Genomic DNA, 15188 nt, shown 5'->3' on the forward strand with positions numbered 1-15188 from the left:
TAGTGGGTAGCCTGAATTTTCACTCCTTCCAAAAGCAGCCATGAGCTGCCCCTGGGGGGGAGGGTGGCAAATGGAGACCATGCCCCCCCCCACTGGCAGGAACAAGAGAACTTTGTCTGTGCAGTGTTCGTGGGAGCCATCTGTTAGGGACTAAATCATGTCTTGTGTCCATTCATACATTGAAGGTCTAACCCCTGCATCCCCTAGACCAACATCTATTTTCCCTTGTTTTGACTCTGATTCTGGTGATGCAGCGTCAGGTGGGGTATGGCTGGGAAAGTGGCAGGAGAGCTACAGCAAAAGTGACAGAAGTCTGTTTTTACATAACTAATGCTATTTGTAGTTTACTTTCAGCTGTGGAGGCATAACAAGTATCCAAATTGCAGCTCTTTCTCATGGAGCACATCAGTGGATTTGGTAGAGAACCACCCTCTGATACCATCCTAACACGGACTCTGCACAGCACACCTTCCTGGCTGACCCCTTTCGTGTCCCCTCAGCTCCTTCTCTGAAGCACTATACCCCTACAAGCCCCATGTCCTGGGTCCAGCTGGAAAATGACCCACTAGGGCTTTCATTGTAAAGCATAACCTATTTCTTCTCAAACTGGAAGGGGCAATGAGGAAGGTAGATTATGTCTCTGATGTCATCCATTTGGACTCCCTGCTCCCTCCCTTGCTAACATCTGTGTTCCCATATCCCATTGGTCTGGAACTTGCTACCTGTGCTTTGGTTCTCTGAGTAAGGGGATGGGTTAACCAACTGTCTTCAGGTTCCACGGCAATGTCTGTTGATCTCTCAATCCTCCTCACCTTCCTCCTCCTTCAGGTAACAAACAGGATGTTTGAACTCAGTAGAATATCTACTTTCTGTGGCCCATACTGCTGGGGCTTCACAGTGGCTAGGGAAGTCATGTGACTCAAATGGAATTTCTAATTCCTGGCTTTGACATTTATTAGCTGCATACATTTGGGCAGGTCATTCCACATTTCTAACCCTCATTGTGCTCATCTTTAAGAAGTGAGGGCTCCGTCAAATGCATGATGCACATACTATGGTTCCAAGAATGCTAATATCCTGTTAGAAGCTTCCAGATCAGAGCCCTGGGTTCACACCCATTGAAGTACTAATGTTCTCCGGAAAACAAAAAATGACTCCTGTGACTAGAATTTTCAGTTTACTCTGACAGGGACTTTGGCTTCTCTATGATTCTCCTGGCACAGGCCTTCCAGAGAAAATACAACGGAGAGAAAGCCCAGGGCATCTGGGGATTCCTGGCTATCTGCTCCCTCACTAAATAGACTTTCATCTGGTCCCATGGAAGGATTTTGTCCTCCTATGATCTATATCTACATTTAAACACATTTCTGTTTTAAACATCCTCAGACCTGTGGGAGCTTGTTCTAAAAACAGTGAGTGGTAAACTCCCCCATATCTTCTATATATATGTGTGTGTGTGTGTGTGTGTGTGTGTATACATACATATATGAATAAAGGTAGAAAAAAATCACTCTGCCTACTAGGAATTTATCTCTTGAAAATGACAATAGATTGCCTCAGACTTAAAAACACTTAATTTGTAAATGATCTATTTTTATAAAGGGCAGAGAAAGGGTGGGGGGGGAGTATACAACCTCATTAAAATTCCCATGACAGTCTAATGAGAATGGATTGTCTTCATTTTACAGTTGATGAAACAGGGGTTCAGAAAGATTAAGCAACTTTTTCAAGGTCAGACTACATGTTAATAGGGAACCTGGAATATAAAGCTAACTTTCTCTAACCACAAATCCCATGATTTTGGCGCTGGCTACAGGAACCCCACTGATGCCACTGGAAATACACAGGGGTGCTTTGAGAAGGAGAAAGAAGACAAAACAAAAAACAAAGACTCTCCAAAGTTTTAGAGACAGAAAAGGATGGAAACAGCCAAACAATGACCACAGAAACAGAAGAGATCAGACCCTGAGGCCTGGGAAGGCAAATAGGCTTCTGGTATTCCCTCTTACCTCTACCTCAAGCCCTTGCATGAGGCTCTGCAACTTGTATGTCACATGAGAGAAACATACAAGCAGCTGCAGGAACAGCATTCTGGGGAGGGGAAACAGCAAGTGGAAAAGCCTGGAAGTGGGAACAACTGGGCATCTGGAGACATCAGATAGGTCTGTGGAGAGTTGAGTATCTAGAGCAGAGTGAAGGGGGGAGAGGAGTCCAAGAAGGAACTGATGGGATCAGAAAGGGAGCCAAGAGTCAAAACATACAGGCTTCTGTACAGCCAAGGAGGAATTTGGGATTTTATTCCAGCTGAGACAAGTAGTTGCTGGATTTTGAAAGGAGGCAGACGGTGCAATGATAAGAGATTTTAAAAGTTTACTCTGGCCCCTACCTTCAGGGTACATTGGTGGGTGGGGAGAGAAGAGAAATTAGCGTAGGAATGGGATTACACTACTGAGTATTTACCCTAAGATACAAATGTAGTGATCCAAAGCCGCACGTGCACCCAAATGTTTATAGCAGCAATGTCCACAATAGCCAAACTATGGAAATAACCTAGATGTCCATCAACAGATGAATGGATAAAGAAGATGTGATATATATATGAAAAGGAATACTATGCAGCCATCAAAAAGACAAGATCTTGCCATTTGTCACCACGTGGTTGGTGGTGGAGGGAAGGGAGGGAAAAAATGAAACAAGATGGTATGGGGGAGGGAGACAAACCTTAAGAGACTCTTAATCTCAGGAAACAAACTGAGAGTTGCTGGGGTGTGGGGTGGGTAGGGATAGGGTGGCTGGGTGATGGGCATTGGGGAGGGTATGTGCTATGGTAAGCACTGTGAATTGTGTAAGACTGATGAATCACAGACCTGTACCCCTGGGCAAATAATGCATTATAGGTTAATTTTTAAAAAGAATAATTAAAAGGAAAAGTACAGTTGACAAGAATTACTAAGGAGTAGAATACGAGGTGCAGACGGGGTGGTGTCAAGGACAGCTCCCAGCTATTGTGCCCTTCATAACCTCTCCACCTCCTTTTTGTTCTGGCAGCTGCTATGGCAACTACCTGCCGGGGAGAGGGGACAGGAGGGACAGAGAGGGGAAGGGGTGGGGGGCAGTGCGCAGCCTGGCGGCGCCTCTGGCCTCCCTGCACTTTGCATCTCCTGCCCTTTCTGCTCCAGGCATTCTGGGACCTGTGTAAACCAGAAGATCCCAGACGTTCACACCGCGGGGGCAACTTCTGACCTTGACGGGCGGTGGTGGGGAACGCGTGGCTAACACGCCGCCTCTCCGGAGAGAACCTACCAGAAGCTGAGCCCCCGGAGCCCACAGTGGTAAGAGCCCAGCCATACTCCCTGGGGCGGGATTTCCCTCTCTCCATGTGACTCTCCCCAATCTTTCACTACTGTTCCCTGGGTTCCCTTCCCAAAATAAACGTCCCCCAAGCGCGCCCTTCCCCCAGGCTCTGCACCTGGCGGCGGCCTCCATTTCCGGAAGGGAGAGAAGGCGGGAGAGCCCGAGCGGAGAACGGATGTGGAGCTGGGCCGGCCTGTGAGGCGCAGGCTGGACGTCCAGGGGGAGCTGGCGCGGGGGCGGCTGGACAGCTTGAGTCTGGAAGCGGGAGCACCGCGCGCGGAGGAGACGGGGCTACTGGTCCCCAAGGGTCCCAGGGCCCCCCGGGGTGGCCGGCGCCGCCCACGTTCACGGACTCACCTAGAGGACGCGTGTCCATCTCCCACTGTTCGCAGGCCGGTGACTCTTTCCCTGGCCCTGGCAGGGCAGCTGGAGAAGGCGACAGCGTGTCCTGTGTTGGGACGTCGGCCTCCCGCCGACGCGGCGTCCTCACGCCGTGGAGCGCTCACGTTTGAACGAAAGCCTGTCGTCGAACGTCAGCGCGGCGACCGCGTCGGGTGGGATTCTCTCCCCTCCACTAAGAGTCCCCGGAGGTTTCAGGGCAGGAGGACGAGGAGTGAGGGGAGGGGCCTCTGGGGGAGGAGGAGAGCAGCAGCAGCAGCAGCTGTGTTCCCAGCAGCAGCGGTGTTCCCAGGAGCACCTGTGACCGTCCGGCCCCCGGCCCCCAGCCCCCAGCCCGAGCCTGCTCACACAGACGCTGCAAAGACAGGACCTGGCTTTTGTTTTCACTTCATTTAATTTGCCCGAATGAAGACTGCAATTACTGAGCAGTTTATACATTCCCCTGGGCTTCGGGGATGCTGTCCCTGGCAGAGTTGCCACCCCCATTTGGAAACTTCACCCGTAAAAGCATCAGACTCGCCTGCGTAGTATGTGGAAATCTGCAATGTCATCCTTTGTGCAAGGGATAAAAATTCAACCCAGGGTACCGGTTTTAATAAAGCTTAATTAGACCAATTTGTAGTAAGCTGAGGTTTCCACTTTGCAATACGTTTTTATGTTCAGGAATTTCTGTATCTCAAAAGGTCGAATGGATCATAAAATTCTCTCCAAAAGACTCCTAAAGGAGTAGTGAATTTCTTCCATTGTGTGTGTGTGTGTGTGTGTTTTAGAATGTCTTCATTGATGATTAAAGGGTGATCTTGGGTAATGGTGGAGTCCAACCCATCACTGAGGTCCAGGGGGGCAGATCAAACTGGTCGCCCTCTCGTGAAACTCTTGCCACTAGCTCATGGCCCTCTTTCCAACAGTCAGGGAAAGACTTCACAGTCCCCACTACAGCGCACAAACAACAACTCAAATTCACTTGGAACTTCCTTGAGAGAGAAGCCTAGGGGTGGCAAATAAATTTTGTACATTATCCTTGGATTGATTGGATGACATTATCTTTAAGACATGCCACAAAGTCGATTTTACTGAGTTGTGCTTTGATGTCATACCCCTGGAATTTCATCCAGGAAAAGTTTTGCAAAATTCACTCATACAGCTGTAGGGAAATAGTTGAGGCCACTGTTCGTTGGAAGAGGGATGTGGGTCAGGACACAAAAATGGAGAAAATGAAATAATTCTTTCTTCAGTGAATGTTTGATATCAGAAACTGTAGATATTCTACAAACAAAGCAAAACAAAACAAAAACGGAAAGAATGCCTCTACACTGCTTGGGGCCACAGAAAGTCCTCCTGCCCTCTAAAGTTCTTCCATTCTGATCTGACACAGTGCCTTAAATACCCACGTTAGAAAAAGGCAACTGCTTAAAGATGTTAAATGCCAGAAGACTCAAGATAAGAAAATGACAATATAAATATGATACCTAAAACTGATAATGCATAGGCCTCAGTCAGCTACATTTTTAAAAAGAGTGCCAGGAAAGAACTAGAACATAATAGGTTGCCAGGAGGGCAGACCAGTTTGAACAGGGACAGGGAGATGGAGAGAGAAGCCTGGGAAAACTCCATTTAGGGAGAGGAGGAAAGAAGTAAAAATAAGGGCCAGAACTGGAAGGTGAGAGGAAGGAACAGCCGTAGACGGGAAGGGTCAAAGATCAACAGCTGACAGGACAGCTGGTTTGAACTCCTGGTAGAAGGTGTCCAGAAGCTACACTGCGATCGGTTTCTCTTCAAGGAAGCATTGCCGTTAGCCCAGCCCTCTCTACTCCAACTGCTGGGATCTTTAGCTGGAAATGCTGAGATCCATGGTCTGTGAGGGAAAACCTTCCCTCTCCTCCTAGGGAAGAAGCATGAACAGAAACAGCAAGGCCAGCCAGTCCTACAGGCTCCGTGGACATCTGGCAGGACCCTTCCCCAGGCCTGTACACACTGGTGCCCATGACCTGTGATGGCTTACCTGGGGCACCTGCTCACATCCACAGTTCCAGCACCCAGTGGGACCAGGCCCACATAATCCCTGACATCCCGCCGGCTCGGGCCAGATGGAGACCAGTCATCGGGAAGTTTGCTCCTGCCCCCCGCTGCCTAGACATCTGGATGACAGATCACAGCTTTGAAGGAGTTCAGTGGAGGTTTTTAGACATGGGGACTCTGTTCCCCTGTGTCATAAAAGGCTCGTGCCTGAAGACAATGTGCATCAGGCCATGAAGTTCATAGGATGGAAAGCTCAAAACTGTACTTCACTTCCTTCCATTTGTCTGAAGGCAACACAGATTAAGCTTCATTTGCCTGACCCTCGCACTTCCGTGGGGCTGCAGAAAGGTACACAGGGCTGTTTCTGTTACATGTTTGCTGTTTGACTCACAGCCTTGCCCTGTCTCCTCCGGGCCTCTTCCTCCACAGTAGAAAGGATTGTCCTCTTATGCTTGAAGGAGAAGAAACAAATGGAAGTCACATGTACTACCAATGAAAAGATAATAAACATTGTTATGTGAGAAAAATAAAATGTGTATACATTATTTAGACAGAGATTTCCATACATTGGCTATCACCAAACAGATAGTCCAACTATCTGTTTGGTGATAGCCAATGTATGGAACAATATATCATGAACAATATATCATGGAACCAATTTCAAGGAAAACAAGTTTTGCTTTGGAAATTGCATTCAGAATGTATGCACTTGAAATCAGTAAATATGAAAATTTTAACATTCAATACATTCTATTGGGTACAACTTGAAGCCAGTGAAATATAAAACTCCCCAAATTTGACAACAATTTTTATTTTACCCATGTTCTTTTAAGGAAAAAAATTAAAATGTGTATGCCATACTGCTCCTTGATATTTTCCCCCTCAGAGTAAATAAATAGCAAATCCAGAGAGAATTAATATGGAAAAAGCCTTCCTTCCCTTGCTGCCCTCTCTATTCCCAAGCAAAAGGGTGAAGCTGATGGGTCCACTCTGATCCTCAGGCATGGTTGGGCATAGCAAACACTGCCCAGCCAAGCTGGACATTCCAGTTCCTCTGAGATCCTCCTCTGGCCGCCATCTTTATCTCCTTTAACCAAAACAATGCAACCAGTCTGTGGCCCGAGCTAATGGCAAAGCAAAGAAGGGCAAGACAATCATGCCGTGAATTATGGGGGATCTCAACAGGCAAATCAAAACTAAATTCACCTGTCAGCGCCTTTGAATGGGGTGGCCTAGTAAATTAAGAGATCCTTGGAAGGATCCTTCCCAGTGCATCTCAGAGAATCACAGAATTAACATAGCCATGTGGATCCGTCATGGAAATGAAATTGCTCAGGCTGAGCTGCTCTGTGAAGACAGACACTCCCCCAATGTCATCACATGAAACAGAGTGGAGAATGGTTTTCAGCATGATCAAGCAGCCCGTCCTATGCCCTCCCTGAGGTTTTTTTTCGGGGGGGGGGGGGATAGGCATGGCAGATGCTGTGGATAAACCTGTCTTTTCAGCTTCACTTTCTTCCCACTTCAATTTCTTATCATAGCCAGTTAGTTCTGAGAACAAACTAAGTGAACAAGAGAGTTCCTTAAGACAGGGTACCTCTGACCTGGCTTTTTTTCAGGAGGGCAGTGGGAATTCATAGTGAGGATGCTTCAAATCTCCTCCTTCCAGAAGCCTGCAGGTGATCCAGCAGAAACACCTCACCTCGCGGGCTCCCAGAGCAGCCGGCTCAGTGCAGGGAGAGATCTGGCCGGGCTTCCTGCTGCCTTCCTCGCCCCTTCCTGCCTGCTTCAGTACCCGAGCCAGAAGGAGCTGTTCAGGATCCAATTCTTTAAATTATATGTCGGAACATGGTGAAAATGGCAATATAACAAATGGTATTTACACTTTTGGAGCCAAAGTGAAACTTTTTCATCACCACAAACATTTCCTAAAGCCCAAAATTTTGCTGCTGAAAGAACCCCTCAGAGGAATTACTTAGAAAGCCAAATTCCAGTTGGAGGAAGCAGAGAAGTTTATGTCAGCTTTTAAAGCATAAACTGGATTATGACATAATGTGGCTAAAACATGACAAGATTGTTCCAACCGGAACTCTGAGTAAGTTATGTTTTCCAGATATTTTACCTGTTGGTGTGACCAGAGCTGCTGACACTGGTTTCCAGTGTTTGGACCCTGAGCCTCCCCTACTCCTGCCATCAGGCCACAGCCAACTCAGTAAAAGCAGTGGTTAAGAGTGTCTGCCTTGGATAGCCCTATAAAAGCAACCAGTGCCTAATGAGTCCGAAAGATGTCTCCTCGCCATACAGGTCAACACTGAAGGTCACACAGAACAGTCTTACTAGAAGCCTTCTCTTCTCACTTCCTTCCCTCTCTGGATGCTCAGAAGACACATCAAAGATGCTTGAACAGACCCAGGCACAGGAAGCAAAAAAGGGCTTAGAACAAAATGCCTGAATGTCCTCAAATTCGGCTTGGGCTCATCCCATTAGAAATCAAGGGGAGTTTGTAAAACCTCTTGGAGGGTGTGAGCCACATTGCTGCAACTCAGGAAAGCTCTGGATTTGTTTTACCCCCAAAGTACCAAAACACATGTTATTCTCTGCATGCCCAGGCTACCTGCTTGTTTTTCTCCTTATCCATGCAGGGTAAGTGCCTTAAACTGCACTATCCCTACGCGCGCACGCACACACACACACACACACACACACACACACACACCCCTCTTTGCATAAGCCTGTTGGGCCTGGTAAGGAATAAATAGAACCTCTCTAGATTAGCAAGGCTCAGCTGAGGAGTCACTTTCTCTAGTAAACTTTCACTGATGTACTCCCAAACACAAAATCCCAAATTGGACTTTCTGGGGCTCCACGGCCAGCTGTGTGCTTCTCTGGTTTACCACAAGTCACAAGACCTAAACTGTGATTGTCACAGTATTAAGGCCCGTATCTTCATCTGAATGCTCAGAATGTCTAGGGAATTGAACCAAACACAACCTAAAGAAAACATCTGGATTTGCAAGAGGAATTTCTGTAAATCTGCCTCCTCCCCCATGTTCCTTATGTGACAGCCTGGCACTCATTGTCACCACCCATCACGCAAGCCACAAACTTGTCTATCCGCCCTTCAAGCTCTTACAAAGTTCTCCTCTTTTTATTCTGGTTTTGGGGGCTAATCTCCTCTCACCTGAATTATCTCACGCACCTCCCACCTGCCCTTTTCCCTGAAAAATCCCACCTCCCTCCACTCACTGAGACAAAGCTCTAATCACAGAAGTGCTAGCGGCAAACAGCCCTGTATTTTTACCCCATCCCAGACAAATGTTGTTTTCTGAATGCACTGTGACATAAAGTACTTTGGGAAGTACTGCGCCGAAGAGTAAAACTCAGGCTTCTTGGCACTCGTAAGAGGCCTTCCATTCACATCTTTATACCACATCATTTCCGGTGCAGCCTTGGTGCCTTGTTCTCCCTCTACCCGGAACACATTTCCTGCTTTGCTTGGCCAGGCTCACTCTGAATTCGCCTCTAAGGCTCATGTTTGTGTGGATTTCCCATGCTTCTCCCCGCCATTCATCTTTTCAAAGCTGGCTGGCTCAAAATTAATCTGAAAGGGAACCACGGTAAAAAGGGATCTCATGCAGGAGTGTGCTGTTCAATCGGTTTAATGAAGCCCGATATAGCAACATGGTTTTAGAGCCCGAAGGGCCCCCTTAAAGGCTAAACGTCTGGGTTCTTAATTCAAGGTCAACATAATCAGCAGAATTGGTCTCGCTTCGCTTCCTTCTTTGTTCATTCTTAGCCACTTGAACACTCTCCATTTTCAGAATTAAAATCCTGGTTTCTGAAAAGATTTTTACTTCAGGATTTAGAATTGGAAACCATTTTTGCTTGCTCCTGAGGGTTATGTTTGGAGGAGATAGCTAATTAAAATATCTTGGCACCTGTCCCCTAAGGCATTTTCCTTCTCCCACACCAGGAGCTTTCCAGCTCACATCTTTAGTATTTGTCAGATCCATATCAATGTGAGTGACAAAGAGCAGCTAAGGAACAGAAACTCAACAAGGAAGAGTGCCACACAGAGCTGTTGCAACCATGAGGCTTGGCTTGATTTTATTTATGTAAGAAAAATTTACTGACTACCTACCAGGTTATTTTTCTTAATTAGGGTAATGTATTCATGGGTGTTTACATTATTCTCTATGTCTTTTTATATGTCTGAAACATTTCATAATAAGAAAAAGTTTTCCAGTCAAAATAGGTTATCCGGTCAACAAAAGCTGGGGAGGAGTCAACCACTGGGCTCTTCTCATCTCATCAGGAGATGGCCTTTACAATCTGGTGGTCAGATACTCAGGTAATACTCAACAAGTTAGAGGGAGACCTTCCACCTGAAGAGCTGGTGATTCTCAACTTTTTCATCAATAATTGCTGTTGTCAACATCCAATATTCATTTTTATTCCAAGTTCAAAACTTTATGTTCAAAATCTTTAAAATTCCTATTTTCACAGGGAGACAGGAAAGGACTTCCTCTTACTGAGCACAAGCTACATGCAGTTGGAATCATAATTGTGCTTGTTCTTCCTCAAGGGCATTTGTCCCTCATCAAATTCAATATTCATAGCTAATAGCATAGTTAAAATAAGGATTTTATACATGTAAGTAGCGTGATATTAGCCCATCTTTTAATTTTATATATACTGTGTCGCCAACATGAATTACTAGCCTGGGATACATATATATAAATATTCATTTTCACTTCTCTAACCCTGCAGGAGTTTGGCCTTGAGATCCCATTGAAAATATGTAACTAAGATGAGGCCACTGCCATTGAAGCATTTGGTTAACCTCCATTCTGGTCAATCATTTGATAAAATCATTGTTCATCTATAGCCATGGCCAAAACCAGAACATGGCAAACGGACCATTCGGCTCATTTCACCATGCTCCCCCATCACAGAGCTGCCTGCTGGGATTAGTAGGCACGAATAACCCTCTGCCCTTTCTGCCTTCTCTTTTTTCTAGAATTAGGAATGAAAAAATTTACAATATTTAAACTAGCCGTGAATAAAAATACATCACACAAACTTGTAATCAAGCCACCCAAATTGCCAGAGTTGGTCCATGAGGAAGAGTCTTCATCTCCTTCACCATGGTCAGACGTGATTGAAAATGCTGGGATAGGGGCTATTAATCGTCACTCACTCCTTGGATGAATCATGAGTAGTAAATAACCATCCACAATTTTCCCTTCTGTGGTCCCTCTTTCATAAAGTGAAAACTCAGTGTGAAATGGAAAGGAATTTAAAGATAATCTAAAAGAATTAAAGATGATCTAAAAAGGAACCAATCAGAAGAGGTCCACTGATCTGCCCTATCCTTCCCTTCAGTATGGGGGGAAATACATGAGATTATAAATCTAAGAGTTGTGCGAACTCCGATGGTCTCAGATCTCTGTGCAAGTAATCCCATCAGCGGCAGGGTGTCTCGTTTTCTTGATTCTTAACCTTGCTCATATGCTACCCAGCCACTTCGTGTTACAGATGAGCAAAAGTGTGGCTCCAAATGCTTAAACAGTGTGGAGAAGGTCACAACTATATTTGGAACCTAAGTCCCCTAAAAAGCTCTCTTTCCAAATGTAGCACTAAAGCAATGACCAGGCTACCTTGGGTTCCAGATATTAAGATATTTAGGACCCATGGAAAACAACAACAACCACATTTTCTGGTGTCCCAGCCAGTCAGTATTACACTCTGTGCTTTATTCAGTTTACTCAAACAGCTGGAGATGTCCCAGCAAAGAATCCAAATTAATACTCGAGCTGTCACGAATGCATGACAGGCAATGGCAACATACGGATTGTCAAAAATTTGGGGATTTGCTCTTCTCTATTAATAGTACTCTACAGAAATTAAGTATTGTAGGTTATATAAAATATGTCTAAATAAAGCCGTTATAAAATTGATGAGCCCAAAGTTGATATGGTTTACTTATGAAGTATAACACAGCACATCTTGGAAGAGAAAATACATTGTTTTAAATATTAAGCCCTTTATTGACTACACTGTAGAACATAGTATTTTTAGACATCAGTAAGTTTTGTTTTGTTGACATTTTCATTTATTAACTGAAAACAAAATTCAGGAAGCTCACGTGATGACCAGTAGTAAACTACCAGTAAATTAGAGCAAGTACAGAGACCAGTCTTTGTTTGGCCTGACGTTAAATCAACTGGTCAGTAAAGGCTTTCTGCATAATAATTATGACATACTAACAGTCTCCAAATAGCACTGGACTAGGATCCCCTGGAATTAATTAGTGATTTTCATTTTACACATGGAATAGTCACACAAGGTAGATGGCTTACATCAACTTATTTTATTTGCCCATCCTCAACTGCTCTAAGATTCAAAGAAATGGTTACTTTCTCATATGTTGTGCAAAAGTTTCTCCAAATATCTGCTCATGCTCAATAAAACTAACATATCACCCAAACATTCTTTAATCTCACTGTGACATATAAATGGACATCCATCATACACACATTCATAATTAGGTGACTCAAAGAGTATGCAAAGATGGCAAGAAACCATTCAATTCTTGGGCTATGCTCGACTGACAAATATATATTTCTTGGCAACAAGCCAATCGGTTTTGGAAATAATATTGGACCATGACCCAAGAAAGTCTAACAACCTATCCCTTGCTTTCCATGCACCATTAGGACCTGTCACCAATCACCAGCCATCTCTCTCAGGCATACATTCCTCTTCTTGGAAGCATGAAATGCCCCTGGATAACTTTGCCCTTCTCCAGAGAAACACATTTTCCACTAAACTGCAAGTCTTGATTCAAAGCTAAAATTAATGCAGGCAGGCAATTTGGGTTTCTTAGAAAACTTCTTAAAAATGACAAATGTATGTGATGTTAAAGCCATCCAATATGTCTGCATGCTGCCTTATTAAATTACCAACACCTGGTTTATTTATACAATGATTCCAATGGCTTACAGGTTAGGATCCTAGAAATAATACATGTCTTATAGCAAAAAATATACATATAATAATCCACCTATAGTTTATATAAATGATGAAATGTTTCTGAATATATCTATATATCTATATATGTACACATATATACTCTCTGTGTGTGTATGTGAAGAATCCGCACACAAATACTGCAGTCCTTCATTGGCTCTTCCACTTCAGTGTCAAGGACACCAGGTTTCAAAGTCTTAAGAGCAGAACAAAGGTCACCGCTGAGGACAGAGGACTGGCTTGATGCACCTTCCCTTGTGAAGGACCAAGTTTGCTGGACAGTGGCAGCCTGCAATGCATGGCTTATTGCATGGACCGATCTCATTCCAGTTGTCACAGGTCTTGGCACATCCTGGACCACAGGTATCGTACACAGCCCCGTGCTTACATTGGGTGGCTGAAAAAAAAAAAAGGCAGACACGGGTGAGACGTGGAGAAAGCCACGTCAGTTCAACCCCAGCCCCATGCCATTCTGCAGCCTCGTGTCAACCACTGCTCCGGCCCTTCCACAGCACAGATGCACTTTTGCATTTTAACAAAGGAATAACCAACCTCCGACCTTCCTCAAACACTCTGGGTATCACTGGCACCTGAAAAAACAGTATCTAAGGTCCACCTGCTGGGCTAGTGAACCTCAAAATAAAATAAAATGGAAAGCTTTTTATTCCCAGAGAAGACAAACTATATATTAGTAAAGCTCCCAGGAAGTCTATGAGGTTATTTGGTTATTGAGAGCAGTCTGGAAAATCAACTCCAAATAGTGCTGAAAACTATCAAGTTGTGATGAATAGGAATATTTTATGCAACCACATCAATATTCAAATACACAGAATTATACATACAGGGAAAAAAAACCCTGCCAACGTTACGTGACATATTTTAATCATAGTAATCAATTTGAGGCAAATTAGAACAAGAGTGGGATAAAAACCAAGTAAGGAAAAATGAGATGAGTACCTGGGGAGAGGGAAATACGTGGCTGGCTGGCCAGAGAATATAAAAATGATGATCTAGCCAAATCACCACCCATTTGCTATCTTTGTTTACTTAGAGCTAAAATGATTCTGACAATACTCTGAGAGTTCCGGAAAATTCATGAATAGATTTGTCAGGAAAAAATGCTGCAAACATTCTGGAAGTTTTATGACATACAAACTTTCCTATCTGGGTTATTTTCAGGGACGGTCAAAGAAGCCCCCGCCCCCCATTCTCATGAAGAGGAAGGTAGAAGAGGGGCTTTTCAAGAACACCAGCAACAGTCTAACCTTCCTCTGACATTGCTCCAAACAAAATGAATAGCAAGGCAAGAAGATCTGTTGAAACCTCTCTACTACAGCTTATGTAGTTTGCAAAATAATACCTCGTAAAGAATCACATATTTCTAAAACTGAAAAGTTGAACTGGCTTTCAAGCAAGTGCACCTTAAGCTCAATCTTTCAAATTAGAGATTTAGAGTTACCATGGAACATTCATGTTTGACCATGTCTAACTAACAATAAGCTAGTAAGAGCTCTCTCTGTCCCAAGTTCTGATGGCCAACCCCTCCCTTGCCTCTTTAGGCCCCGGAATGATCACAACCTCTCTGTTATCAGGGAATGATAGAATAAAAAAATAAATAGTCTTTGTCCCTACTTCCTGGCACACAGCTCCTAAAGTCCATGGAATCTCCAGAGTAATAAATGTATTCTGTATGCTAAAGACATGGCGGGTGGCTAGGGGACCCTACATAGCTTCAGGATGGGGGCTGGTTACCAAAAAAAACAAGGTCTGATTAGAAGGTTGCAATTTTCAGCCCCACCACCCAAACTCCAGGAAGGGGAGACGGGGTGGCTACTGAGTTTATCATCAGTGGCCAATGATTTCATTGACCATGCCTGCATAAGGAAACCTCCATAAAAACTCTCAAATGACTAATAACAAGGTTCCGAAACCTCCAGAGCTCAGGAACATATCAAGATACTGGGAAGGTGGTGTCCTTCCTCCACTGGGACCATAACTCCTTCGTCCGGACCCTTTTGTGCCTTGCTATATGTACCTCTTTGTCTGTTCATTTGTATCCTTTATAACAAACCAGTTAGTAAATAGTGTTTTCCAGAGTTTTGTGAGACATTTTAGCTGTTAAGTCTGAAAAGGAAGGGGGATTTTAAGAACACCTCTCTCCCCCTACTTTGCAGCCAAAGCAGATAGAAGTGAGGGTAACCGAGAGACCTAACACTTGGAACTGGCATCCAAAGTGAGGGCAGTCTTGTGACACTGAGCCCTTAAGCCAACAGAGTCTGATACCAGCTCTGTGTAGTTAGTGTCAGAATTCAATTAAATTGTAGGGCGCCCAGTTGGTCTCTGGAACTTTGGAGAATTGGTTGGTATGAGAAAAACCCACACAC

The 15188-nt window shown here is 44.5% G+C and overlaps 1 protein-coding gene across 4 annotated transcripts in view; it reads right to left on the minus strand.

Annotated features, from left to right (window-relative positions):
* Positions 1-11794: 11794 nt before the first annotated feature.
* Positions 11795-15188, minus strand: part of BMPER (BMP binding endothelial regulator) — a 243239-nt gene continuing 239845 nt past the window's right edge. For 3 of the 4 annotated variants that reach the window (XM_032306002.1, XM_032305999.1, XM_032306000.1), the window contains one exon: positions 11795-13201. In XM_032306002.1, the coding sequence (XP_032161893.1) occupies positions 13020-13201 (182 nt within the window). In that variant the 3' untranslated portion in view covers positions 11795-13019. The remainder of the gene's footprint in view (positions 13202-15188) is intronic. The other variant, XM_032306001.1, reaches the window with a different exon arrangement.

This window comes from Mustela erminea, chromosome 11 (genome assembly GCF_009829155.1).
Source record: "Mustela erminea isolate mMusErm1 chromosome 11, mMusErm1.Pri, whole genome shotgun sequence".
In the NCBI taxonomy this organism is placed as follows: Eukaryota; Metazoa; Chordata; class Mammalia; order Carnivora; family Mustelidae; genus Mustela; species Mustela erminea.